At 23.9% G+C, this 27,150-nt stretch overlaps 5 protein-coding genes across 5 annotated transcripts; 3 read left to right on the forward strand and 2 right to left on the reverse strand.

Moving 5' to 3' along the window:
- Nucleotides 1–1,103: 1,103 nt before the first annotated feature.
- OCT59_011542 (uncharacterized protein) lies at nt 1,104–2,889 on the forward strand (the record flags this gene model as incomplete). Its single annotated transcript, XM_066133812.1, has 5 exons — nt 1,104–1,509; nt 1,581–1,921; nt 1,978–2,062; nt 2,166–2,805; nt 2,883–2,889. The coding sequence occupies 5 exons, from the start codon at nt 1,104–1,106 to the stop codon at nt 2,887–2,889; spliced, it is 1,479 nt and encodes a 492-aa protein (XP_065989135.1).
- Nucleotides 2,890–4,573: 1,684 nt separating this feature from the next.
- Nucleotides 4,574–5,069, forward strand: OCT59_011543 (uncharacterized protein; the record flags this gene model as incomplete). The annotated part of the gene is made up of 3 exons (XM_025317828.2): nt 4,574–4,588; nt 4,652–4,725; nt 4,799–5,069. 3 exons carry the CDS (start codon nt 4,574–4,576, stop codon nt 5,067–5,069), a joined length of 360 nt encoding a protein of 119 aa, XP_025177512.2.
- Nucleotides 5,070–6,544: 1,475 nt separating this feature from the next.
- OCT59_011544 (uncharacterized protein) lies at nt 6,545–8,250 on the forward strand (the record flags this gene model as incomplete). The annotated part of the gene is made up of 4 exons (XM_025331137.2): nt 6,545–7,012; nt 7,080–7,980; nt 8,061–8,129; nt 8,216–8,250. The coding sequence occupies 4 exons, from the start codon at nt 6,545–6,547 to the stop codon at nt 8,248–8,250; spliced, it is 1,473 nt and encodes a 490-aa protein (XP_025177511.2).
- A 3,879-nt stretch (nt 8,251–12,129) lies between these two features.
- Nucleotides 12,130–12,884, reverse strand: OCT59_011545 (uncharacterized protein; the record flags this gene model as incomplete). Its single annotated transcript, XM_066133813.1, has 7 exons — nt 12,130–12,137; nt 12,225–12,296; nt 12,368–12,436; nt 12,515–12,562; nt 12,637–12,672; nt 12,735–12,766; nt 12,850–12,884. The coding sequence occupies 7 exons, from the start codon at nt 12,882–12,884 to the stop codon at nt 12,130–12,132; spliced, it is 300 nt and encodes a 99-aa protein (XP_065989136.1).
- Nucleotides 12,885–15,865: 2,981 nt separating this feature from the next.
- On the reverse strand, nt 15,866–16,427 carry OCT59_011546 (uncharacterized protein; the record flags this gene model as incomplete). Its single annotated transcript, XM_025317827.2, has 2 exons — nt 15,866–15,909; nt 15,977–16,427. 2 exons carry the CDS (start codon nt 16,425–16,427, stop codon nt 15,866–15,868), a joined length of 495 nt encoding a protein of 164 aa, XP_025177509.1.
- Between the last annotated feature and the right edge of the window lie 10,723 nt (nt 16,428–27,150).

The following is a 27,150-nucleotide window of genomic DNA, read 5'->3' on the forward strand; positions in this document are numbered from 1 at the left end:
TTGAAAGAGAGGGTCGTAATATATGATCCATAAGATAGGTTAAGATTATTAAATTATTATAAAATTAAATTTAAGCACTTATATTAATTTATCATGTGAAGCATTTTTATTGGTTGATAAATTTTTCACTCTGGTGACCCGTCCGGGATATGAGATTATGAGAACCAATTTTTTTTGTGTCACCTTATTATTTCTATTTCCAATTATATGGAGCTATTTAGAAGTTAGAACTTCCCTTTCATGGCTAAAACAAGTTGTTATTTATATAAAACAAGACTACTAGTTGCAGTGCGTATATTTCCTTTATGTAAGGTTTTTATACTATAAGATAAATAAATTCAAAAATGGTACTTAATTTATTTATTTGAAAATTTCCTTATATATATGTACAACCACGCATAAAAAAAAAATTAAATAAAAAAAAATTAAATTTGAAAATTTTTTTTCTGTTGAAAGTTGATCATTGCTCAATTAACTTTTCATAATAAGAAAATTTTTTTTTTTATGCAAGAGGCGTACAGACATGCATATTTATATGTTTTTCAAAATAAAAAAAGCTCAATTAACTTTACATAATAAAAAAATTTTTTTTTCTTTATGCAAGAGGCGAAATTTTACGTATTGTATAACCATGCATATTTGATTTGTGTTTCAAATAAAAATCTCAATTAACTTTTTCATAATAAAAAAAGATTTTTTTTTTATGCAAGAGGCGAAATTTACGTACAGATTTATACACGTGTTTCAAGTAAAAAGGCTCAAAAAAAAAAAATTTTTTTTATGCATGAGGCAAAATTTACGTACAGTCATGCATATTTTTATGTATGTGTTTAAATAAAAAGGCTCAACTAACTTTTCATAATAAAAAAAAAAGATTTTTTTTTTATGCAGGAGGCGAAATTTTAGAATATTTGACATGTGTTTCAATAAAAAATACTTAATTAGCTTATCACAATAAAAAAAAATTCTTTTTTTATGTACGTACAACCATGCATATTTACACGTGTTTTAATAAAAAAAAAGTATATAATCGCAATTGGACGATATAAAAAAAATAATAATTTCTTTGGTAATAAATTTATAAATTTATAAGCGAATACCAAATGAGTGAAATAATCGAAATTAACAATGATGCTGACAAAAACGAAGTTGATGATGTTGATAAAATGGATTTTGATAAAATCGATGTTGATGAAAATGATATTGTTAAAATATTTACCTTCGATGATGAACCATATGAACCACATAATGGTAAACCTATTACTAGGATAGAAATATCACTAAATGAAAAATACCTTATTACTTATAGTGAAGAAGATCGTTCAATTGTCGGTTGGAATGTTGAAGATATAAATAAGATTCAACTTAAGTTTCATCAAACTGTTAAAACTAATGAAGATAATGAAGATAAGAAATATGAAATCAAAAGTTTATGCGTTTCTGATTATAAGAAACTTGCTTATATTACTATCCGTCATTATAATGATAGTACTCAATATACTATTACTGGTAAGTAATAATTATTTGATTATGTAATTATTAAATTATGGTAATTGATATTTATTTTAATATTTTTTTAGTAATCGATATGAATAATAAAGATAAAAAAATTGCATTAAGTTTTAATAAATATGGTGCAAATTATTGTACTTTTAATTTAAAAGGTGAATTTATTTTATATAGCTCAGTTTACCCTGGTAATTGTTTTGATATCCAGGAAATTATTTGGATTTATTCCACACAAACTAAAAATAACAAATGGGAATGTAAGAGATTTTACAGGATACCCAAAGATTATGAATTAATTAGTATATCAAAATATGATAAAGTTTACCTGGTTTCAAATGATTACATTTATGAATGGAATATTAATACTGAGAGAAGTGTAAAAATATTTGGTAATAATAAGGATAAGAATAAGGTAATAAATATTATAAAATTACAAAAAATATCGGAATATTCAGTTATGATGAAAAGTTTATTTCTCTAAAAATCAATGATAAAATCATCGTTTATTCAATCGATTTGGGAATTCCTATTGCTTCTTTGGATATAAATGATGGTAACCATTTTTAAAAATTCTATTTATACTTTAATTATTACTCATATTGAATCATTATTTTTTTATTTATATATTTACCTTCTTTATTCCTATTATACCCCAGATAAAGAAATCGAATATTGCTGGAATAGTAAATATGAAAATATGTTTAATCAAATAAAACTAACTGATGAACCAACTGATGAATCAACTGATGAATCAACTGATGATCAAACAAAGTTTGTGTTTGGAATTCGAAATGGACATGTTTGGAAATCTAAATTTAACGAAAAGATGTCAAAGACGAACTTTTCATCCGAAATTTCTGTTCATTCATTTAATCTATATATGGATACTGTGTCTACAAATTTTCTAAAAGTCATAAATCATCGTAGTAGGAGATCTAAATCATTTGAATTAACTGGAAATTTAATTAAATGGAATATATGTATTGAAGATGATAAACTTAAACTGGAAGTTTTCAAATGGGAATCTATTAGCACAAGAATTACAAGAATTGAAAATCATCCTTATAGATCTAATTATGGTCATTATTTGATTGCGAGCTCATTATTTAATAATAATGATATAGTTATATTGACAACATTTGGTATTCTTATTTATACTTTTAGTGAAAAAGACAAATCTATTATTTTAAACTATTTTTATTATATCGACCGATATAAATATTGTCAACATTACAAAAAAATATTTTCAAAATCTACTTTGCCGTTACCTAATTATGATAGTTTTAGATTAGATGGGTGGGTTTCAGATATAATAAATATTAAGTTAAATCTTATGAAATATGGAGGTGAATTATTAAAATTTGCAATTAAAGAACATAAGGTAGAATTAATTGATGATATTTATAAAAAATGTATGACTTATTTTAAAGAGGATTTAATGAACAATAAGTCATTTTTAAGCATTATCACTTCCGCAATGCCATTACTAGATAAATATTATCCAGAATATATTCTAAAATATTCATCAGAAACGAATATGATCATAGATTCTTCTTTTTATAGTATAGAGCATCAAAATAAAAATTTACATCTTTATTCTTTTTTTCAATCTCCTCAAATAGCTAATTTATCGAAATCTCTTTTATGGACAAAGTACTGTCGTAAAATTGATTACATATATGAAGAATATATTATATTGTATATTATATTGTTTATTATACAAGCTTTAATAATACTTTTAACTTTACCCCTTTATTTGGCTACATTTTATATTTTATCAAAATACAATTTTATTAATGATTTAACCATTCGTTGTGATTTATTTTCTTTTATTTATTTCTACATTGAACAAAAAATTTTTAAAATTCTTAAAAAATATACAACAATGACACCAACAATTACTTTTATAATTCCTTATATTAATTTTGTTAATTATTCAAGAGATTATAATTGGTTTTTTGAATTAATTAAACCTCAACCTAGTCCATTTACTGAAACAATAAATAGAAATATTTATAAAACATGGAATGGAGAAGCATTAATTAATTTTAAATGGAATGCTTATGGAAAATATTATTATGCAATGATTTGGATTTTATTTATGGCTTTGCTTGGGTGCTTTACTACTGCTGCAACAATTCCTCAGAAATATATTAATGAAGAAGTTAGACAACAACTTTTTATTGCTTCGATTATACTTGGATTTATTCATCTAATTTTAGAAATTCGTCAATTTTTTTATAAAATTATTGAGTGGTTCAAGAATTTTTGGAATATTTTTGGTAAATATAAATATTTAATTTAGTTATTTTACAATATTTTATTAATTATATAATATTTTAATATTGTAGATATAATTGCTTATGTGCTTTCAATTTACACTTCTATTTATTGGCTTCAAACAAATGATAAGAATAATAATAAGTATCTAATTCAATTGCTTTCTTTTTCATGCTTATTTTTGGATATAAAATTTTTATTATTTTTTAGAGCATTTGAATATTTTGGTGTTTATTTTGCAATTATAATTAGTGTTGGAAAAAAGATTTTTTCTTTTTTATTACTCTTATTCATTATTATAATAAGTTTTGCACATGCATTTTATATTTTATTATCACCAAAATCTGAATTTTCACTTGAACAATATAATACAAATAATAATGATGATCCAAATAATCCTTGGAATTTAGCTCCTAGTTATAGTCAAATTGATAATAATGGAAATATAAATTCTAATCCACTTATGATTCAAATTCCTGATGGAAATACAAACCTATTTATGGATTTTAAAACTTCCCTTTTTGCTACATATTTATTTTTAATAGGTATATTTAAATTTTTCATAATTATGTAATTATACACAATATTTTCTAATATTTTTAAACAATTCTACTTATCAATAGGTGATTCAAGTGCATTATCCAATTGGACATATATCGAAAATCCATCAATTGCAGTATTGATTGTTTTATTTTCCCTTTTAATTGTTATAGATCTTATGAACTTGTTAATTGGATTACTCAGCAATGCAATTGAAGAAGATAATAATAGAGTCTCATATTTGATGCAAACGGCAGAGGTAAATAATATTATTATTAATCATTCCATTTCTGTAAATATACTAATATATCTCAACTTTTAGATTTTGGCCGAGATTGAGTTATTTTACCTATTACCAAATCAGAGACGTTGGCAAACATGGTTTCCTGAAGTAATGTATGTAGTTTTACTTTTAATAAAATAATTTAATGTTATAATTTTATTAATTATTCAAATTTATTTTTTCAAGACATTATTATGCCGATGCTGATAAGACTCGAGAAGAAATTCAAAGATTGATTAAAGAGGGTGAATGGGATACAAAGGAATTCACAGAGATGCGGAATGATTTATTAAAAGTACTTAAAATTAAACATAATCCTATTGATAATGAGGCAATAATGGAGAAATTAAAATCTCATGATGAAAAATTAGAAAAATTAGAAAAATTAGATAAATTAGAGGAATTAGAGAAATTAAAGGAATTAGAGAAATTATTGAAAGAAATATGTGCAAAATAATTTTTATCTTATGTTAGTTTTATAATTCAGTTTGTAATTTTAAATAATATGGGCTTATCCAAATATTAAATATGTATATTCTTTTTTTTTTTTACTTAGAATTATTTAAACAACAAATGTTAGAGTATTGAATATTTTACAAAATTCTTAGTTTGTAATTTAAATAAATCTTGATTTTTCTTTAACTTATCTAACTATTAAATATAAATTATCAAAATGATACATATAGTACTATAAAACCCATCTCCAATTTGCGAAATCAAAATAAATAATGTAAAATTTTTTATATACATCAAGACGAACCGAACTGATCAGAACTCTAGAAATAGATGAACACAAAAATTTGGCTCATTATATTGGATATTAATCATATGGATCGGTCCCCGGACCGGTCTTTGCTAGAACCGATCCAACTCTAGTTTATGTGCGGCGACTTTGTCGCCGCCAGACTTTTATTAAGTTATTAGGTTTTTTTTATGATTATTGTGTTTATAGTAACAAAGTTTTATAGTTTTTTTTAGTAAAATTAGGCTTGTTTTAAGTAAAATTGGTAAAATCCACTTAAAACTGAGTAAAAATTCGGATAAAATTGCTATTGGTTAGCAACAATAGTTTATATGTCTGAACTATCATAACGCTTGATCCATTACAACTAGTTAAATATCTATCAAGTTTTATTTAGTAAAACAATTCATTAGAAATTAATATTAAATTAGTTAATTCAATAAACAATAATTTCGTTATTGCTTACCAAATTGTTGCAGTATAACATCTATCTGTTATGAGCTATCCATTTCAACTGAAGATAAATGTTCTGATCCAAAAAGTTCTTATTTAGCTATATAAATAAATATTTCATTAATAATTAGTAATTAGTTAAATAAATAAATAAAAATTACATCATTTACTAACATAATGCAGTATAAGATTTTTCCCATTCAATCAGTACATTACATCAAGTCCATAACAGATAAAGAAAAGGAGGGTATTGATTGAATAGCAATATTCAAAATGAAAAAAAATAATAAAAAAGGTTAGCCACCTATCGTATTATTCCATTTTGATTGGCACCTTCTATTCTGAAGCTACAAATCTGAACCTAAAATAGCAATGAAGAAAAAAATGGGTCGATTAGTAACTTATGAAATGAAATAAATAAAAAAATCATTCCATTTTGATCAGTTCCTTACTTAAAATTGATAAGTGGATTGGTTAGTAGTAATTCGAATAAAAAAATGTAATGTATATTTTGTCAGCAGCATTACATTATGATCAAATGAATAAAAATAATAATAATAAAGGAACAGACGTTATCATCACATGACGAAAAATTTTGTGTTAGGTCACCCGATCAAACTATTTATCCATTTTGGAAAATCATACGATGATTTGCATAATTCTTCTCAATAAAAAAATTCCAAATTCCAAAAATCCGATTTTTATTCTCCAAACAAACTATATTAATATAAGTGATAATGGAAAACTCAATTAAATATAGATTAAGAAATGCATCAAACAATAAATCTTTAATTCATAAAACACATAATATATTAAAGCCAATATTCAAATTATGTAATGAGTGTAATAAAAAAAGAAAACATTGGGATGAAAGTCATCAATGTTGTCATCTATGTTATAAAGCAAAAACGGTACTTATATCAAGTGGAAATGAAGCTGTTGATGATTTTATAAGGTATACACGAATTAATTGGGATGCAACTGATGCAACCTTTAAAATGGAATTCGTTCCTTATAATAGATTCAATGATATAGAATTTATTGCTGAAGGAGGTTTTAGTAAAGTTTATAAAGCCACTTGGATTGATGGCCCAATAGCTAGTTGGAATTATAAAAAACAAGCGTATCGTCGTAAAGGTAAAATGATGGTCGCTCTCAAGGAACTTAATAATTCTAAAAATATCACTCCAGAAGAATTAAATGAGGTAAGATATTATTATTAAATTATATTTTTATTTCTCTAATAAGTAATTAATTTAATTTTTATTTTAGCTTAAGATATTTTATGATTTTGCTATAAGACATCAAAATTCATCAATCATGTATGAATATACAGATAGTTACTATGACTTTAATCATTATCATGATATAAGTAATCATTATGGTATCACTAAAAATCCTATAACTCAAAATTTTGTGATAGTTACGGATTATTATGAAGGAAATAATCTAACACGTGAAATAGCTAAACATTTTAGCCTTTTATTATGGTATCAAAAGTTACTTATTTTAGAAAGCACAATTTATAAACTTGAAATGGTACATAATGTAAATATCATTCATAGAGACTATCATAGTGGAAATATTTTGATTTCAAATGATTTCAGTTCAACTCTATGTGATTTAGGAATAAGTAAATCTGCAATGGGACATGATGAAGAGATTTATGGCATTATTCCTTATATTGCTCCAGAAATACTTAAGAGACAAAATTATACTATAGCTTCAGATATATATGGTTTTGGTATGATTATGTGGGAATTAATGACTGGTAGAAGACCTTTCTGGGATCATGATCATGATACAGATCTAATTATTAAGATTTGTGATGGTTTTCGTCCTCCAATTGTCACAAATGCACCTGAAGGTTATGTTGAATTAATGCAAAGGTGTTGGCATTCTGATCCAAATAAAAGACCTACAGCAACAGAATTACGTAAAAAAATTGTGATTATGAAAAACAATGAACCAGAGTATTATTGTGATGGCATTACTAAAATTGTAAAATCACCAGATATTGGACCTGTAAAATCAATTAATCCGGGTGCCATCTATAAAAGTAGATCCTTGAGTGAGATGATAAAATCTGCAGAGTCTACAAGAAGTTTAGAAAGTATTGATTCAGAAATTAGTAATAACAAATTTGAAGATAATTTAACTATAAATGATAATGGTACAATAAAACTTAGCATTATCTATTTTCTAATTATATCATGATTTTTTTTACATACTAATATTTCTTTTATTTGTTAGACTATTTAACAAAAGAAATTGAATTGGATATTGATAACGATACAAGTTTTGGTGATTCTAAAGATGATGGTAAGCAAATACCAAATAATTGTTTACACTATTTTTTTTTTGTTTTTTGCCAATTTACTAATTTTAATTATAATATTTTATCACAGATTATGTTACTGAAGAGATCAATTTTGATATATGAATTTTTTTTTCTGAAGGTGCTTTAAAAATTCAGATCAAAAATTTTACCATAATGAAATAAAATTTCAACAAAGTAATGAGTTCCCAAAATTTATTATTATAGCATCAAACATTAATTACTAATAGAAAGATAAATCAGATTAAAATATTATAGGTTTTCATTAATACCTCTTCAAACTTTTTAGCCGGTAAAAACACTAGAGTATCTTTGATGCGGGTGGCGTCCTTGTTAATAAAAATTATTTGCATCATGAGTTATTCTTCATTAGAAATTAGGCGTTCTTTTTTTGATTATTTCAATCAATACATTATTCTACTAGAAATTTTTTAAAAAATACCTTTTCTCCACGTATTAGGTTTAAGATGCTAGTTTCAACTATTTAAAGTTAACTTCTTATGTAAATCATCAATTTGATATGTATTATATAAAAGTATTATTTATTCTTTCCTTTGATTAAAAAAAATAAGTTTTAAATTCAGGTTTGGAGACAAATTGTTAATGGCAGATCGAGCACTTGAGCCATTATGTGATGCCTAACTTGGTTAAATTTTCTTTGAACCTTTATTTTACCTAATAAAATAAATACGCCTGAATTTTTTCAATTTTAGATAAAGACAAAGTCTCCTTGAAAAAAAAAAAAATCTTTTATTAAAAATAGTTAATTTTAACATTTTACTTCATTCTAACTTTTAGGTAAAAATTCATATATTGAGCGAGAAAAAATTACAATTGATAAAGTTTATAATTCATTCTCATGAAATATAAATAAAAAAATGTAATATTATCATGAGCACGTTTTAATTTCTTTACTTGTATTATATCATTACAAAATACTAAGTTTGACTGCTAGTCTACGAAACGCCATAATAAATTAATATTAATAAAACTAATTTAAAAAATGGACAATTGTTTTAAATCATTTGTTTCTGAGTAATACTTTTTGCGACTTAACATTTTGCATTTCACAAATAAGTCAAACTAAATTCAATATTAATATTATTTTCAAGATGCCGATCTAGTAAGTGAACCTCGAGTTTTAAACCATTCGGGTTTGGTATGACTATAAATCGGTTATTAATCTTTTCAAGAAAATTTGTCTGTTCGTGGGTCTATCAAATATCAATGGTTTTCCGAAATTTAAACAGTTAAAAACTTGCCGCTAACTTTGACCAAAATATATGGGCGGAAATGGCAAATGGCTCAATGTCGATCATCAAGAGTCAAATCCGCTATAATAATTTCGCCATTGATTCTGGCTGGTGAACCAAGTTCCAATTGATCAACATCTGGAGTTTTTTGATTTGTAATCATTTGTAATCATCCGGACCCGTGTCTTCCGCCATTATTACAGCTAATTCTACATCGGATCAAATAGGAAAATTAATATAACCTACTGACTAAATTTTGTACGTTACACACGGATAAAATTTTACTCGCTATTACCAATTAAGGTTAATGCCAATTTAAATAGGAAACAATAAAATCTTAAAATGTAACTCATTATATTGTATCCCGGAAATATTTTTGTTTTTCTACCAAAAATTCTTCTCTTAAAATTATTATGTACATTTTTAATAATAATCTTAAAATATAAACTTAAAGCAATTTTTTCGAATAAGTTGAGACGTAGGATTAATAGATATGGAGTATGTCCTTGTAAAAATTGTGATTCTAATTGTCCTGCTTATCTAAATTTTTTATTACTGAAAGTTTTAGACCAATATATTAACGATAACAAACACGGAATAGATCACATCCTGGGTTTCCACATATAAAGCAAAAAAAAAATTTTTATTTCATAAATATATATAAAAGTAAAAATTTTTTCTGTATTGTTTACAGTATTATTCAATAAAAATATAATAAAACTACTATTTAAAACTTAAAAAATTTATTTTATTTCTATTGATTTTATTTACTATAAAGTTACTTAAATATTAAGATTCTTTGAATTTTTCGCGAATGTTTTAATGTTTTTATTTTTTTTCAAAGTTAAATGTTATACGAGATCAACCATGGTAAAAGAATGCTCAATTATCTATTAAAATATTGATTATGTGGGTTGGACAGGCAATTTTGGTAGAATAAGTAATTCATTGCGCTAACTGAAACGTTTACATAATTTACACTTATAGCAATTGAATTTCTCAAATAAATAACATTTATTTTGCTTATCTCAAATAATATTATTATTAACCTAAAATATTATAATCAACTAATTTTCTGTAAAAATATGTAAATAATAGGGAGAAAAAACATAGTAAATTGTATAAACGTTAAACATTTTTACATATCTAAAATTTAGAATAAAATTAAATAAATACCTGTTCCAATATGAATTTTTTTGAAGGAATATGCTTAAAGAAGTCAAAATTTCTTAATAAATAAAGGAACTAGAACAAAATTTTATTAATAATTGAGAATATTTCTAAAATAAGTCATATCAGATATTAGTATACAATTTTGAAAAGATAATTCTAATTCTTTGAATTAAGGTTTATGATAAATGTTGTTATTATTATTACATATAGGTAATTGAATTTTATTTTATATCAATTTCTATATAGATTTTGATGATTATTTGTTATAGTAATAGTTGTAAATAAATTCCAAATAAATGAAAAAACTTTATTAACTAAGAAAAACTTTGTTGAATTTTTATAAAAGCCTTATTTGATAAAATAAAATTATTAAATCAAGTTTAACATTATATTGATAGATAACGCTAGAGATGCGATCCGACGGATAATCCGCCTTCAAGATAACGGGTAATTTTCTGGATTCATCAACATTCATATTTACAGTTTAAAAAACCTAAATTAATTTATCTGACTTTGACCTACAGTACATATATAAACTATATATTTAATGATGATGCTGCTCCATGATAAGTACTCGCGCAGCACTTTTAATATAAGCTTAGATTATGCTCTAATACGTATATTGATATCAACAAATTAAACGTGTTTGTTTAGTAGTATTTCGATCAATACTTTAATAATTTTTTTTTTTATGATAATAGTAAAGAAAATAACTAAAAATGAAATAAATGATTGATATACTGAATTAATATTTAATAATTTATATTTTCAGCATATTCGACGTTTACAGTATTCAAAATAAAAGGCTATAACATATTGAAATTAATGAAAAAAAAAATAGTATATTGACAAAAAAAGACTCGATAATAACTTACCATTCCCAATACTACATTTACACATGTTTCTTCATATATTAAAATCTTGATGATAATATTTTAAGATTACTACATTAAATAGTAAATACATTGTTTATATTTAGTTTACATATGCCTGAAAATAAAAGACAAAACTCGCATTTAAATATTTGACCAAAGTTATCAAAAATTCTTGAAATTCAATTCTAACCGAAATCATTAATTATGGCCAGAATTATTAGAAATATGAAATATTACAATTCCAAATTCTAAAATTCTAATAAATTGATAACATTTGCCTTGATCATGATCCTTAATCACATTATCGGTTACATGTGATCAATTAAAGTGATCTCTAAATCAATACTGTGTTTTGAGTAACCATATTTACTATTTTAGCAATGATTGGGCGACGCGTGCTTTGTTATTTATTAACAATTTCACTTCACTTTACATTTCATTTGTCAAGCTTTCCAAATTTTGAAATTCTACAAATCATAATATGTAATTTGATAATTTATACAATAATTTATTAGTAAAATATAATGTGAAAATAATTATTTAAATTGCAAGCTAAGAATTTTGAAAGAAATCTCTTCTTTCTACTCTAGACTTAGTGTTTAAATAATTTTATAATAATGATAAGAAATATTATTGATATAATAATAATATTGTTATTATTTAATTGAAATAATTTATATGTATTAAATATCTAAATATATAATAAAAAAAATCGAGTTAAAAAAAAAAATGCTGAAATTTTATTTTAACTTTTAAATAAGAAAAAATGTTTAATTACCATCAGGAAGTTCAAATTCATTTTGTTCTTCCAAATGAAAATTTGGATTATTATAGTATATTTCATCCTCATCTATAAAAACAAAAGAAAAAACAACTTAAAATTAATTATTGAAATTATATAGTTTAGATAATCTTACATACCATCAACGTTAATATTATTTTTCTTCACTTTTTGTTGCATTGTTTCTCCTTTATAATCATTTTGAATATCTTAAAAAATTTAAATAAAATTATGTTTTTAATATTAAATAAATTTTAGATCAATATAATAATTATTATTTTACTTGCCATTCTTTGAATTCCTTTTAAATATTTTGGATAACTTCTTACTATCAACTATATTATATAATTTAGTATAAAATTAATCATTGAATATTTTGATTATCGTAAAACAAATAATTTTGACGTACTATTCTTCTGAATACCCGATTTATCAAATTCATCAACTAAAAAAAAGTTAAAATAGATAAATATAATGTTTATTTTACAGAAATCCAATAATACTTACTATTATCAGGAATAGATAAGTCATATGATTTACTATAAAATGCTAAAATGTCCACGAAACAAACACAATTATTAATTATTTTAAATAAATACTATAAATAAATTTAAATTTATACCTTCTAGTTCTTCTATTGTTTATATAATAAAGCATCATTGATTAATATTTAGTATCTTAATACTTTTTCTAAATATTTAACAAAACAATTCATTATAATAAATATAATACCTTCTGTTGCATTTCTGGGTTCAGGAAGATTGTCAAATTGATGAAGTTTACTTGCAGATAAACTACTACTACTACTTGTATAATTTTCTATACTTTTCCATTCTAAATTATTATTTACTTCTGGTTGAGTTAATGATTCATTTGATTTATTTTGATAAAATAAATTGATTTCTTTTATTTTCTTCCAAAGTGCAGCAACATCGGGTCTTTTAAATGGATCAGCATCCCAGCATTGTTTCATTAAATTTTTATATTCTAAAGGAGTTCCTGGTACAATTTTTGGTCTTATACCATTAACAATATTCATTGCAAGATCATAATTATGTTCATAATTAATAAATGGTGGTTGTCCAGATGAAATTTCCCACATAAGCATTGCAACACTATAAATATCAGATTTATGAGTCTGTACTTTTCCAATAATAACCTCAGGTGCCATATAAGGAAGATTTCCATATATACTTTTTAATGGTTTATCCGCAGGTCCACAAAACCCAAGATCACTAATATTAAGTCCAAAATTTTTAAGTAATAAATTTCCAGAATGCAAATCTCTATGAATCGCATTCTCTTCATGAATTCTTATAAGTGAAAAAATTATATTCTCAGCAATTTGAATTCTTTCTTTCCATGTAAGTTTATTATGATTTTGTTGTAAATATTTTCTTAAATCTATATCCATTTCATACATTACAAGCATATAATTTCCATTTGATGGATCTTGTGTTAAACCAAAACATTGGACGATTTCGGTCCATTTATTGCTCATATTTAAATGTGATTTTGCCTATAAAAATAAAATATTAATATAACTTATAATATTAATAATTTTTTAAATACTTTAAATTACAAACCTCATCAAACCAATTTTGATTTGCATTTTCAACATTTACTAGTATTTTAAGCACTACAACATGTTCTCCAAATCTTTTTAATTGTTGTTTTTTAGAATCCCATTCTTTATATTTTCCATTAATCCAATCTGCTGTATAGATTTCAGAGCATCCACCTTTTGTTAGATATTTGATATTTTTTAAATTATCATATGGAATCCATTCTGGTATCCTATTTGGTGCCAGTGTTTTCATTTGACACTCTTGTAATAAATTATCAATATCAACATTTCCAGATGTCCAATTTGAAAAATTTGCTTTTAAATAATTTCGAACACAAAGTTCACAAAATAATGTAGCTAAACATTCTTGGTTACAATTTTCACAAATTCTTTTTGTTCCTTCATTAAACGTAATTTTTTCATCATCATAAGTTTTAGTTAATATTGTTATTGCTTCAGATTTCTCATTTTCTGTAAGTGATTCATCTGCAAGAACTGTTTGTTTTTTAAATTCAAATTGTTTATGTATATCATTGTAAATGTTATAATCTATTAATGCAAATGCTCCCTCAATTGCAAAATAAATTTTATCATTATAGGACATAATGAATTATATTGTAGAAGCTTCAAACTTTTAAAAATTAATTTAGAAAAAGTTTCTCAGAATGGAGTCAAATAAATTTATCAAAGTTAGTTGTGCAACTCAATGATCGTTACAAAAAAAAAATCGTACTACACGAGTCTGTGGTACGGGTTTGTACATTGTAAAAGGCGTAAAATTTTATACCAAAGACATGTGTCTTGCTTTTGTAGTTTTATTATTTTTTTTTTTTTACAAGACAAATTTCCTGCATGTAGGTAAAATATTATAGTATTATGGCAATAAATAATCACAAACTTTTATTTGTGTATATTTTATCGTTCGTTTTATTTTTAAACTAGTACAATTATATGTGTGGTTAAGAATTCTTTGTTATACATATAAAGTTAATAGCAAATAACTGTATTACAGAATCAGAACTAAAGGGATAAATTGATTTAATTGTGTAATGTTGTGTAATGTTGTGCAATGGTCCACTTGAAATTTTTTTTATGCCGATCTTATCATCAGATAGTAAAACTTGTAACTTGTAAAAACCGAAAATTACAAGAAAAAACTAAAAGGAATAATATAGAATAAATAATAATATTTTTAGGAGAATTGATTAATATTTCATTAAATGTATTCTTTTATGGAAATTTTATAAATAATTTGACGCGATACTCAATAAATAAATTTTACATCTTGTTTTTTAACGTAAAACTTTAACAGAAATTTGGTTTCTTCACGTGACTGGGTGGGTCCTGTTCTTTAGGAGATTTTTTGGCATTTTGTCTATTAAAATAATTGACTGAAACTTGATACTTATTTGATTCCAAACAATATTTTAATGTGATAAATAAATTTATTAATAACAAGAAAAATTATAAAATTCAATGACTAATTATACCTTAATCTTAAATCCTATGTGACATGTGACGCACGTCAGTTACAGTATCATCTGAGATCCTGACGCAAAGAGTTATTTATTTTTCACTGTAATTCACATATTAAACATATTAAAGCAACTAGAAAATTAATACCGTGAAATTCTTTACATCTACTAAAAAAAGTTGCATCTCAATTAGTTATTGAATAACACAAAAATTACTCCTCATTATCAAATCTATCTAGTTTTATAAATTTTTTATTTAATTAATAAACTCAGAAAATATATATAAAATAAACAATATAAATAAACTAAATTATAATATCTTCACAATTCAAAATCCTACTTAATGTCATTCTTAATCAATCAATCCTATTGGAATAATTATCGAGGTGTAAATTTGTAAACTATATTTTTTTTAGAACCTCACAAAAAAACTACGATATATGTAATTTTAAACTATATTGACGGAAAAATTCAAAGATATAAAATCATTACAGAATTACTTACGATTTAAATAATAAAAATAAACAAACAAATAAACTGACTATTCTTAATAAACAGTGCTATAATAAATGTAAGTTTAAAATTTACCATCTTTATTAAATGTTTAGTTGAGAAATATCAATTTGCAAAGATAACGACACTAATTAATAAATAAAGTTTTCATTAATAATTTACAACTAATTTAAATACTTTTTATTAACCATTACCTGAAGATTCCATGCTAATTATATCATCGTTCTGATTATCATAATAATCGACAGTATTTTTTGGTTCAGGAAGATTATTAAAATTAAGCAATCTACTGGTATAAATATCTTCTGAACGTGATTTATATGATAATCCTAAGCTGGTTGAAGGTGCACTACTGACCGCCAAATTCTTATTGATATTTTCTGCTTCTCTAATTTGTATTTGTATTTCATGATTTTTCAATTTATTAAATAATTCATTAGACCATTGATTTAAAATTTTTTTGATTTCTTCTGCTTCTGGTCGAGTTAACGGATTTGAATCTAAGCATCTTTTAATTAAATGGACAATTAATTGTGGTACTTTGATATAAAACCTTGGCCTGAGTCCTTTACAAATTCTTATTGCTAAATTATGATCATGACTTACATCATGATATGGAGGTAATTCAGAAATTACTTCATACATAATAATACCAAAACTATAAATATCTGAGGCTTTGGTATAATTTTGTCCTCGTAAAATTTCAGGAGAAATATAAGGTAAAATACCATATGTACTCTTTTTTGCATTTTCTGATGGATTGTAATCTGCAGGTTTACATAATCCCATGTCGGTTATACAAGTGAGATCTTTGAACCTTAGTATATTGCCAATATGTAAATCTCGATGAATTAATTCGTTTTTATGAATATCTGCAAGCCCTCGTGCAATGCTAAGTAAATAATTAATTTTATCATTAAGATATAATTTGTTATGATTTTTATTTAAATAATTTCGTAAATCTCCATCCTCTGCAAAATCTAAAACCATAGCATAATTTTCTGTTTCTGGATCTTGAGTTATTCCATAAAGTTTAACAATACACCTACCCAAATTTACTTTACAGTGTGATGTAATCTAAAATAAATGTATATATATTAGCAAAATTAAATATTTGCAACTTTTCAAATAATAAAATTAGTTACCTCATTCATAAACTCTAATGTAACATTTTTTGAATTATTCAAACATTTTAATGCCACCAACATATTTTTATTCCTTCTTCTCCAATTTTGATTTTTATTATCCCATTTATCTATACATCCATCAATCCAATTTGCTTTATACACTTTACCAAATCCACCTTTTGCAATATAAGTAATATCATGAAATTTATTGTAAGGTATCCATTCCAACGCATGGCATGCATTATAACTATGGTCTGATAGCTGAATATCTTGAATAAATCCATCAATATCATTATTACCACTTGTCCAATTATTGAAATTTTGTTGAAAATGTAATGCATTACACACATGCTTATATTTTTTACATTCTTCACTATAAGCTACTATATAATTTTTTGTCTCCGGATCCTTAGTTATCCCATAAACTTCATGAAAACCTATAAACTATAAAAATAAAATATTAACGAAAATAAAAATTTTCAGAATTTCATTAATAATAAAAATAATAAATTCATACCTCATTAATAAATTTTAACAAAACGTTTTCTGAACTATTAAAGCTTCTCAAAGTTACAATCATATCTTGATTTTTTCTTTTCCAATTTTGATTTTTATCATCCCATATATTTATATATCCATCAATCCAATTAGCTCTATATAATTTATCAGAAAAATTTTGAAGTTGCAGATCTGCGCATACTTTTGTAGTACATTTAATGTTATAAAATTTATCATAAGAAATCCATTCTAATGTTTTTGATATCTGATAGGTATTATGTGACAATAGCTGAGTAGTCTGAATAAATTCATCAATATCATTATTACCACTAGTCCAATTTTTGAAACTTCGTTGAAAATGTATTGCATTGCATACTTTTTTACATTTTTCACATATATCTTTCAGAACAAGCATATAATTTTGTGTTTCTGGATCTTGGGTTATCCCATAAACTTTATTATCAAATCCTATAATCTGCAACTAAAATAAAATAACACTGAAATATATTAGTAAAAATAAAATTTTATAAATTATACTAAATGAAAAATAATTTTAATACCTTATTCATTATAAATTTTGATTCAATAGATTTTGGATCTGTACTTAAATTTTTTAAAATTACAAACATATTTTGATGCTTTCTTTCCCATTGACCTTTATTATCCCATTGGTTTATATATCCATCAATCCAATTTGCTCTATATACTTTATCACTATTCTTTGCAATACATTCAATATTATAAAATTTGTCATAAGGTATCCATTCTAATACTTTTGATAATTGATAGGTTTTATGTAATAGTTGAGAATTTTGAATAAATTCATCAATAATATTATTACCACTAGTCCAATTTCCAAAATTTAGTTGAAAGTGTATTGCATTACATATATTATTACATTGCTTACATGTTAAAACTACCATGTATTTTTCTGTTTCTGGATCTTGGGTTATTCCATAAACTTTATAGGAACCTATAGTCTACAAATAAAATAGATGTATTGAATATAATAACAAAAAATATTTTATTAAATAATAGTATTAATTATACCTTATTTAATTCGCTAACTTTTAAAACATTTAAACTTTTCAAAATCAAATAAATATATTTGTCTTTTCTTTTCCAATTTTGATTTTCATCATTCCATTCATTTATATATCCATCAATCCAACTTGCTCTATATATTTTATCTTTTACAATGCATTTAATATAAAATTTATCATAGGGTATCCATTCTAATGCTTCTGATAATTGATAGGTTTCATGCGATGATAGTTGAGAATTTTGAATAAATTCATCAATAATATTATTACCACTAGTCCAATTTCCAAAATTTAGTTGAAAGTGTATTGCGTTACATATATTATTACATTGCTTACATGTTAAAACTACCATGTATTTTTCTGTTTCTGGATCTTGGGTTATTCCATAAACTTTATAGGAACCTATAGTCTACAAATAAAATAGATGTATTGAATATAATAACAAAAAAATATTTTATTAAATAATAGTACTAATTATACCTTATTTAATTCGCTAACTTTTAAAACATTTAAACTTTTCAAAATCAAATAAATATATTTGTCTTTTCTTTTCCAATTTTGATTTTCATCATTCCATTCATTTATATATCCATCAATCCAACTTGCTCTATATATTTTATCTTTTACAATGCATTTAATATAAAATTTATCATAGGGTATCCATTCTAATGCTTCTGATAATTGATAGGTTTCATGCGATGATAGTTGAGAATTTTGAATAAATTCATCAATAATATTATTACCACTAGTCCAATTTCCAAAATTTAATTGAAAGTATATTGAATTACATACATCATTACATTTTTCGCATGTTAAAACCACCATGTAATTTTCTGTTTCTGAATCTTGGGTTATTCCATAAACATTATCGAATCCTATAATCTGCAACTAAAATAAATAACATTGAATATATTAGTAAACATTAAATTTTATAAATTACATTGGGTGAAAAATAATTTTAGTACCTTATTCATTTTTGATTCAATAGATTTTGGATTTGTACTTAAATTTTTTAAAATTACAAGCATATTTTGATGCCTTCTTTCCCAATTTTGACCTTCATTATCCCATTGGTTTATATATCCATCAATCCAATTTGCTCTATATACTTTATTTCCGCTTGTTGAAATACATTTCATGTCATAAAATTTGTTATAAGGTATCCATTCTAATGATTTTGATAATTGATAGGTTTTATGTGATGACAGTTGAGAATCTTGAATAAATTTATCAATAATATTATTACCACTAGTCCAATTTCCAAAATTTAATTGAAAGTATATTGCATTACATATGTCATTACATTTTTTACATGTTAAAACCACCATGTAATTTTCTGTTTCTGGATCTTGGGTTATTCCATAAACTTTATAGCAACCCATAGTCTAAAATGAAATGGATATATTAAATATACTAACAATAATCAAAATATTCAAAATATTTTAATAAATGAATGATAATATTAATTATTACCTTATTTAATTCACTAACTTTTAAAATATGATCTAAACTTTTCAAAATCATAGATATATTTTGGCCTTTTCTTTCCCAATTTTGATTTGCATAGTCCCATTTATTTATATATCCATCAATCCAATTTGCTCTATATACTTTATTACCACTTTTTGAAATACATTTAATATCATAAAATTTGTTATAAGGTATCCATTCTAATGCTTTTGATAATTGATAAATTTTATGTGATGATAGTTGAGAATTTTGAATAAATTTATCAATAATATTACTACCACTAGTCCAATTTCCAAAATTTAATTGAAAGTATATTGCATTACATACATCATTACATTTTTCACATGTTAAAACCACCATGTAATTTTCTGTTTCTGAATCTTGGGTTATCCCATAAACATTATTAAATCCTATAATCTGCAACTAAAATAAATAACATTGAATATATTAGTAAATATTAAATTTTATAAATTACATTAGGGGAAAAATAATTTTAGTACCTTATTCATTTTTGATTCAATAGATTTTGGATTTGTACTTAAATTTTTTAAAATTACAAGCATATTTTGATGCCTTCTTTCCCAATTTTGACCTTCATTATCCCATTGGTTTATATATCCATCAATCCAATTTGCTCTATATACTTTATTTCCGCTTGTTGAAATACATTTCATGTCATAAAATTTGTTATAAGGTATCCATTCTAATGATTTTGATAATTGATAGGTTTTATGTGATGACAGTTGAGAATCTTGAATAAATTTATCAATAATATTACTACCACTAGTCCAATTTCCAAAATTTAATTGAAAGTATATTGCATTACATACATCATTACATTTTTCACATGTTAAAACCACCATGTAATTTTCTGTTTCTGAATCTTGGGTTATCCCATAAACATTATTAAATCCTATAATCTGCAACTAAAATAAATAACATTGAATATATTAGTAAATATTAAATTTTATAAATTACATTAGGGGAAAAATAATTTTAGTACCTTATTCATTTTTGATTCAATAGATTTTGGATTTGTACTTAAATTTTTTAAAATTACAAGCATATTTTGATGCCTTCTTTCCCAATTTTGACCTTCATTATCCCATTGGTTTATATATCCATCAATCCAATTTGCTCTATATACTTTATTACTACTTTTAGAAATACATTTAATATCATCAAATTTGTTATAAGGTATCCATTCTAATGCTTTTGATAATTGATAGGTTTTATGTGATGATAGTTGAGAATCTTGAATAAATTTATCAATAATATTACTACCACTAGTCCAATTTCCAAAATTTAATTGAAAGTATATTGCATTACATACATCATTACATTTTTCACATGATGTTAAAACCACCATGTAATTTTCTGTTTCTGAATCTCGGGTTATTCCATAAACTTTATAGCAACCTATAGTCTAAAATGAAATAGATACGTTTGAATATGTTAATAAAAATTAAAAATCCTATTAAATAATAATATTAATTATACCTTATTTGTAAGTGTTAATTCACTAATATTTGAAATATTTAAACTTTTTAAAATTACAACCATATTTTGATGTTTTCTTTTCCAATGTTGATTTTCAACATTCCATTTATTTATATATCCATCAATCCAACTTGCTCTATATATTTTATCTTTTACAATGCACTTATTAATATAAAATTTATTATAGGGTATCCATTCTAACACATTGTATGATACAAAATAATTATGTTCTAATAGTTGAGTATCTTGGATAAATTTATCAACATAATTATTACCGCTTGTCCAATTTTTGAAATTTTGTTGAAAATGTATTGCATTACATATATAACCACATTCTTCACATATATCTTTCTGAACTATTATATAATTTTTTGTATCTGGATTTTGAGTTATCCCTATTGTTAACTATAAGTATAATAAATTAATAAGAGGTATACTGTTTAAAAAATGATAAAATAACTTGCCTTGTTTACAAATTCTGATATATTATATTTTGGATCACTTAAATTTTTTAGAATTACAAACATATTTTGATGCCTTCTTTCCCATTGACCTTCATTATCCCATTGGTTTATATATCCATCAATCCAATTTGCTCTATATACTTTATTACTATTTTTTGCAATACATTTAATATCATAAAATTTGTTATAAGGTATCCATTCTAATGCTTTTGATAATTGATAGTTTTTATGTGACAATAGTTGAGAATTTTGAATAAATTCATCAATAATATTATTACCACTAGTCCAATTTCCAAAATTTAGTTGAAAATGTATTGCATTACATATATTATTACATTTTTCACATGTTAAAACCACCATGTAATTTTCTGTTTCTAAAATTTGGGTTATTCCATAAACTTTATAGCAGCTGATAATCTACAAATGAAATAGATATGTTTGAATATGATATTAACAAAAATAAAAATCTTATTAAATAATAGTATCAATTATACCTTATTTGTAAGTGTTAATTCACTAATATTTGAAATATTTAAACTTTTTAAAATTACAACCATATTTTGATGTTTTCTTTCCCAATTTTGATTTTTATCATCCCATTTATTTATGCACCCATCAATCCAATTTGCTTTATATACTTTGTTTTTTTCAATGTACTTAATATTATGAAATCTATCATAAGGTATCCATTCTAGTGCTTTTTCTGCATCGCTATGAGCTAATAGTTGAGTATTTTGGATAAATTTATCAATATCATCATTACCACTAGTCCAGTTTTTAAAATTTTGCTTAGACCGTTTTTCAAAACAAATTTTATAACATTTTATAAATATCTTATCTGACTTGTATAGAATAATGATGAGTATGAAGAAGAAGGCACCAATAATTTGAATGAAACCCATTTAAATAATAATAAACGAATTCAAATTAATAAAACAATTTGTTCGGAAGAATTTCAGTAGATAATGAAAAAAAATTCCGGAAAAAAATATTTTAGAGCGAAGATCATATAAATTGGTTAGTTAATCACGCCGATCCCAATCTGCAGAATGATGTAATAGTTATTTCACGGGGATGATTTTCATAAACCGTGGAATAACTGGCGGTATCCGTACCATAAAGCTTTTTAATATACTTATTTTGACTAATAATTATAGTCTTTTTATTCCAATATTGATAGACCTTTTACCCATCTTTTTAAATAATGAGAATATCAAGAAAAAAAATCACAAAAAAAAAATATAAAAATCTAAAATTATTACATGCCTTCTGCAGATCGGCGAATATGTTATGTTACTATTATTTTTTTTTTCTAGTAATTCTCTTTATTAGTATCGTAAGAAATTTGGTACAAATCTAATTTAATATAATAAAGACGTAAAACACCTAATCAATAAAGTAACCTATCTATTAAAATAACCTATTTAACGTGCAAAACTATTATTACTATTATTATTATTTTTATAACACATCCGTTAAAGAAAATTTAAGCTCTACCTTTTATTAAAATTCATTAATTATTCTCAAACATATTATAAGAATATTTTCCAAAAAATTAAAATGCACTATAAACTTTTCTAGCTTTGAACTGAAATCGTAAAGAAGCCAAAGATATATATTTCAATTTGATATTTTCAGTTAAGTCATCATAAAACGAATTGCTACAATTATGATAATTGCTAAGCAAGAATTAGTGGCAACCCCTATAAGAAATATGTACACGGAAAGGATACGTTTTGTATACATTTTATGTACGTTTCTATAGATTACGTATACAAATTCCGTATATTTAATAAGCAATTCATTTTTGAACATTTTTTAAAAAAACTAATGTATACGGAAAAAATTAATCATGCGGAATGTATACGGAATTTTTAAACGAAGATAATTTTACAAAAATCCCGTATCGTTACACGAGATCACGTGATTGTTTATTGATTTTTTATGATACGTTTTTTGTTTTTTATATAAACCTTTACTTTGATGAGTTTGATCTTCCGATCTTCCTTTCTGTCTTTCCTTTCCTTTCTCTTATCTCTTGTCTTATTTTTGTTATTTTTTCTAAAATTTTCTTCTTTCTTCATCATCCCCCTTTTAAAAAAAAATTTTTTTTTCGTACCTCACTTTAAAAAGTTTTTTTTTCGTCACTCTCCCTTAAAAAAAAAATTTTTGATTTTATTCTTTTATTCCCACTCTTCTTTTTTTTTTAAAAAATTATTTCTATTTCCTCTTTATAAAAAATTTTTTATTATTCTAACTTTGACATCCTCCCTTTAAAAAAAAATTTTTTTTAACTTTCCTAACTTCGTTACCCCTCTTTTTAAAAAAATATTTTTTTTTGATTTATTCTTTATTCCCTTTTCTTTTTTTATTTATATTTATCCCTTTTTTTATTTCATAGGCCAGCAGATTTTTTTTTGTGAGAAGATTCAGTTTTCTTTTTTCTTTTTTGTAGATCAGTTTGGGAGTCCTTTCCTTTTTGTAGGATGGTTCAGGATTTTTTCTTTTTTTAGGTCAGTTCAAATTTTCTTTTTTTTTTGTAAGTTGGGTTCAGATTCTTTTCTTTTATAGGTTATTACAGTTTTGTTGCTTTGGAGTCTTCTTTTTTTATAGGTCAGTTTTGGATTTATTTTGTTGTTTTGGTTTCTTTTTCATCAGACACTTCATAATTCTTTTCTTTTATGTAGGTCAGACATTCTGGAGTTCTCTTTCTTTTTTTGTAGGAATGCTAACCTTTGGTGACTTGGATGATTGCAGATACTATATGAGGGGGGGGTTTTGTTTCCAATTAAGTTAGACGTTCTTATGTTTCTTTTTTTTTTGTTTTTTTAGGTTATTTGATTCCAAATGAACCTGAACTTATAGATAATTTTGGTTGCAATAGGTGGTTTTAATAAGGAGGGAATTTTCATAATATATTTGTATTTTGTTTATTTTTTATTTTTTATTTAATTTAATAAAGTAAAATTAGATTTATGAAAATACAATTATAGTAAACTGTAATACAAATAGTAAATTCAGTGACCAAATCGTATAAATTTCGTGATAAAATCAGTGATCAAATCATGTAAATTCCATATGAATCCCGTGCAAATTCCGTATCCAAACCATATTTTTAGTGATACGGAATTGTGCATTTTTCCGTATCCTATTATGATACGTTATTTCTAAGGAAAAAAATCGTATGAAAACTTTATAAAAAACGTATCCAATTTTTTTATAGGGAACTATCAACGTAAAAATCAATACAGAATTCTGAATTTTCAAGGTTTGCAACTAGGGATGGAAATATCATGGAATCGGTTAAAAATGAGTCGACTCGAGTCGATTCTGGAACTGAACTTAAATTTAAAAGATTCTGGATCTCTTGGGCTTAAAACTACTTTTAACCATAAAAACCGTTCTGAGAACCGAGTCATCAGACGATCACACACCATCATTTGAAGGCCAATCAAATTTTTCTTATTGGTCATCATCACATATACGTTGACTTAAATATATTGAAGTTCTGTATATTGAAGTTTTGTATATTTCATCTATAAACAAATACAAGCACAAGTATAATATACTGTATATATTACAATTTCAGAATTTACAACTTTATGAACATATACAGACTGTACTATGTATGTATATATATCATTATAAAAGGAACGTTTATTAAATTTTCTGTTAAAAAAAAAATAATGAAATCCAGTTAATGAACTAGCTATCGCTATACTGTTTAATCTAACTCACTCAGAATTAGAATTTTACTTACAAAAAAACTACTCTTTATCTAACCATTTAGTTTCAGAAATTAACCTTTTTGACTAATCTAAAAATATAATTTTTTGAACATAATAAATACCTGGTAAACAGTATTTAGTGAAAAAAGAGTTAACTTATTAGTTGCACCAAAGTTTCATGAAATTTCTGTTAAAAAAAATAAAATAAATAAAAACTCGTATTATTGCAAAATTTATTTCTATACGTGTTAAAATTTTTTTTTTTTAAAAAAAAAGATAACTATTAACTAATTACTCGGGTTCTGACTCCGAGTCAAAAAAATTCTTAACTCATTTTACTTCATCCATGTATTACATACGTAGTAACTGAAACTGTGTAAATAAGAAAAAAAAATATTTTTAGCCATATTACTGATTACACAGCAATTTAATGTGTTTTCATTGATACCACGTCGTAACGATCAATTTCTTACAATCAAAATTATAAAAGTATTATCTAAATTCTTAATAATTTTTTTGCCAATTTGTATAAAGTTTTTATAATAAAATTCTGGTGTTATATCCTTATGAGAAATCTATTATGTAAATTTTTTAAAGATTCACAATAAATTACAATCATAGAATCATTTATATTGAAGAACAAGTTTTCATAATGCAAGTTGCTCTTTAACTTATTTATAAGCGATATGATTATTTCATATTTCTCTAAAAAATTAATAGATTTATAAGGTAAGTTCTATTGCATAAATAATGAAAAAAAATTTTTTTGCGTTTTTTTAACAAAAAGTAATTTTATAAGATCGAAGATGCCATTGTTAAATTATGGGTTTATATTTTTTTTTTTTAGATAATCGTCTAATGAATTATTTATTAGCGTTAGATAATGTATGGAAATTATTAGAAATTAAACAAACTTTTTGGAAAATTATGCTAGGTAATTAACGTTAATTAAGAAATTTTATAGATTTTCATTTGTTTTATTTGAATCTTTTTAACTTAATAATATTATAATATAATTTATTTAACGTTATATTTTAAAACTTTATATTTTTTTTCCAATATTTATTATGAAAAATTACAAATAAAAGTTTGATTACATTAAATTTTGATTCTTTATTTGACTTGTTTACGCGGATTGTGCATAATTTTTATAAAATTTCAAATTTTACGTTCATGTATCTTTTTCTCTTCAACTGTAATCATAACTGCAAGTTCTTGATTTATCATTCTATTAATAAATGTCATCAAACTAGAACTAATTTTTTTTACATTGTATTTTAAGAATATAATCAATAAATTTAGTATTTACTAGCTGTAGCCTGTTGCGTTGCAACAGGATTAATTTATTTCATTAACGTTAAGTATTTGTAAATATTTTTTTTAGTGCTTTACCGTGTGTCTACATTATGGTATTTGATTTGAATTATCTCGTTAACCAGAACGTGTACCAATTTATCAGAGTTGATAGCCAGAAATATATATATAAGGGTCAGGTTTGAGTTTGCGTATTTTGAACTAAAAAAAAAATCATGAAAATC

This window comes from Rhizophagus irregularis, chromosome 2 (genome assembly GCF_026210795.1).
Source record: "Rhizophagus irregularis chromosome 2, complete sequence".
Classification (NCBI taxonomy): domain Eukaryota; kingdom Fungi; phylum Glomeromycota; class Glomeromycetes; order Glomerales; family Glomeraceae; genus Rhizophagus; species Rhizophagus irregularis.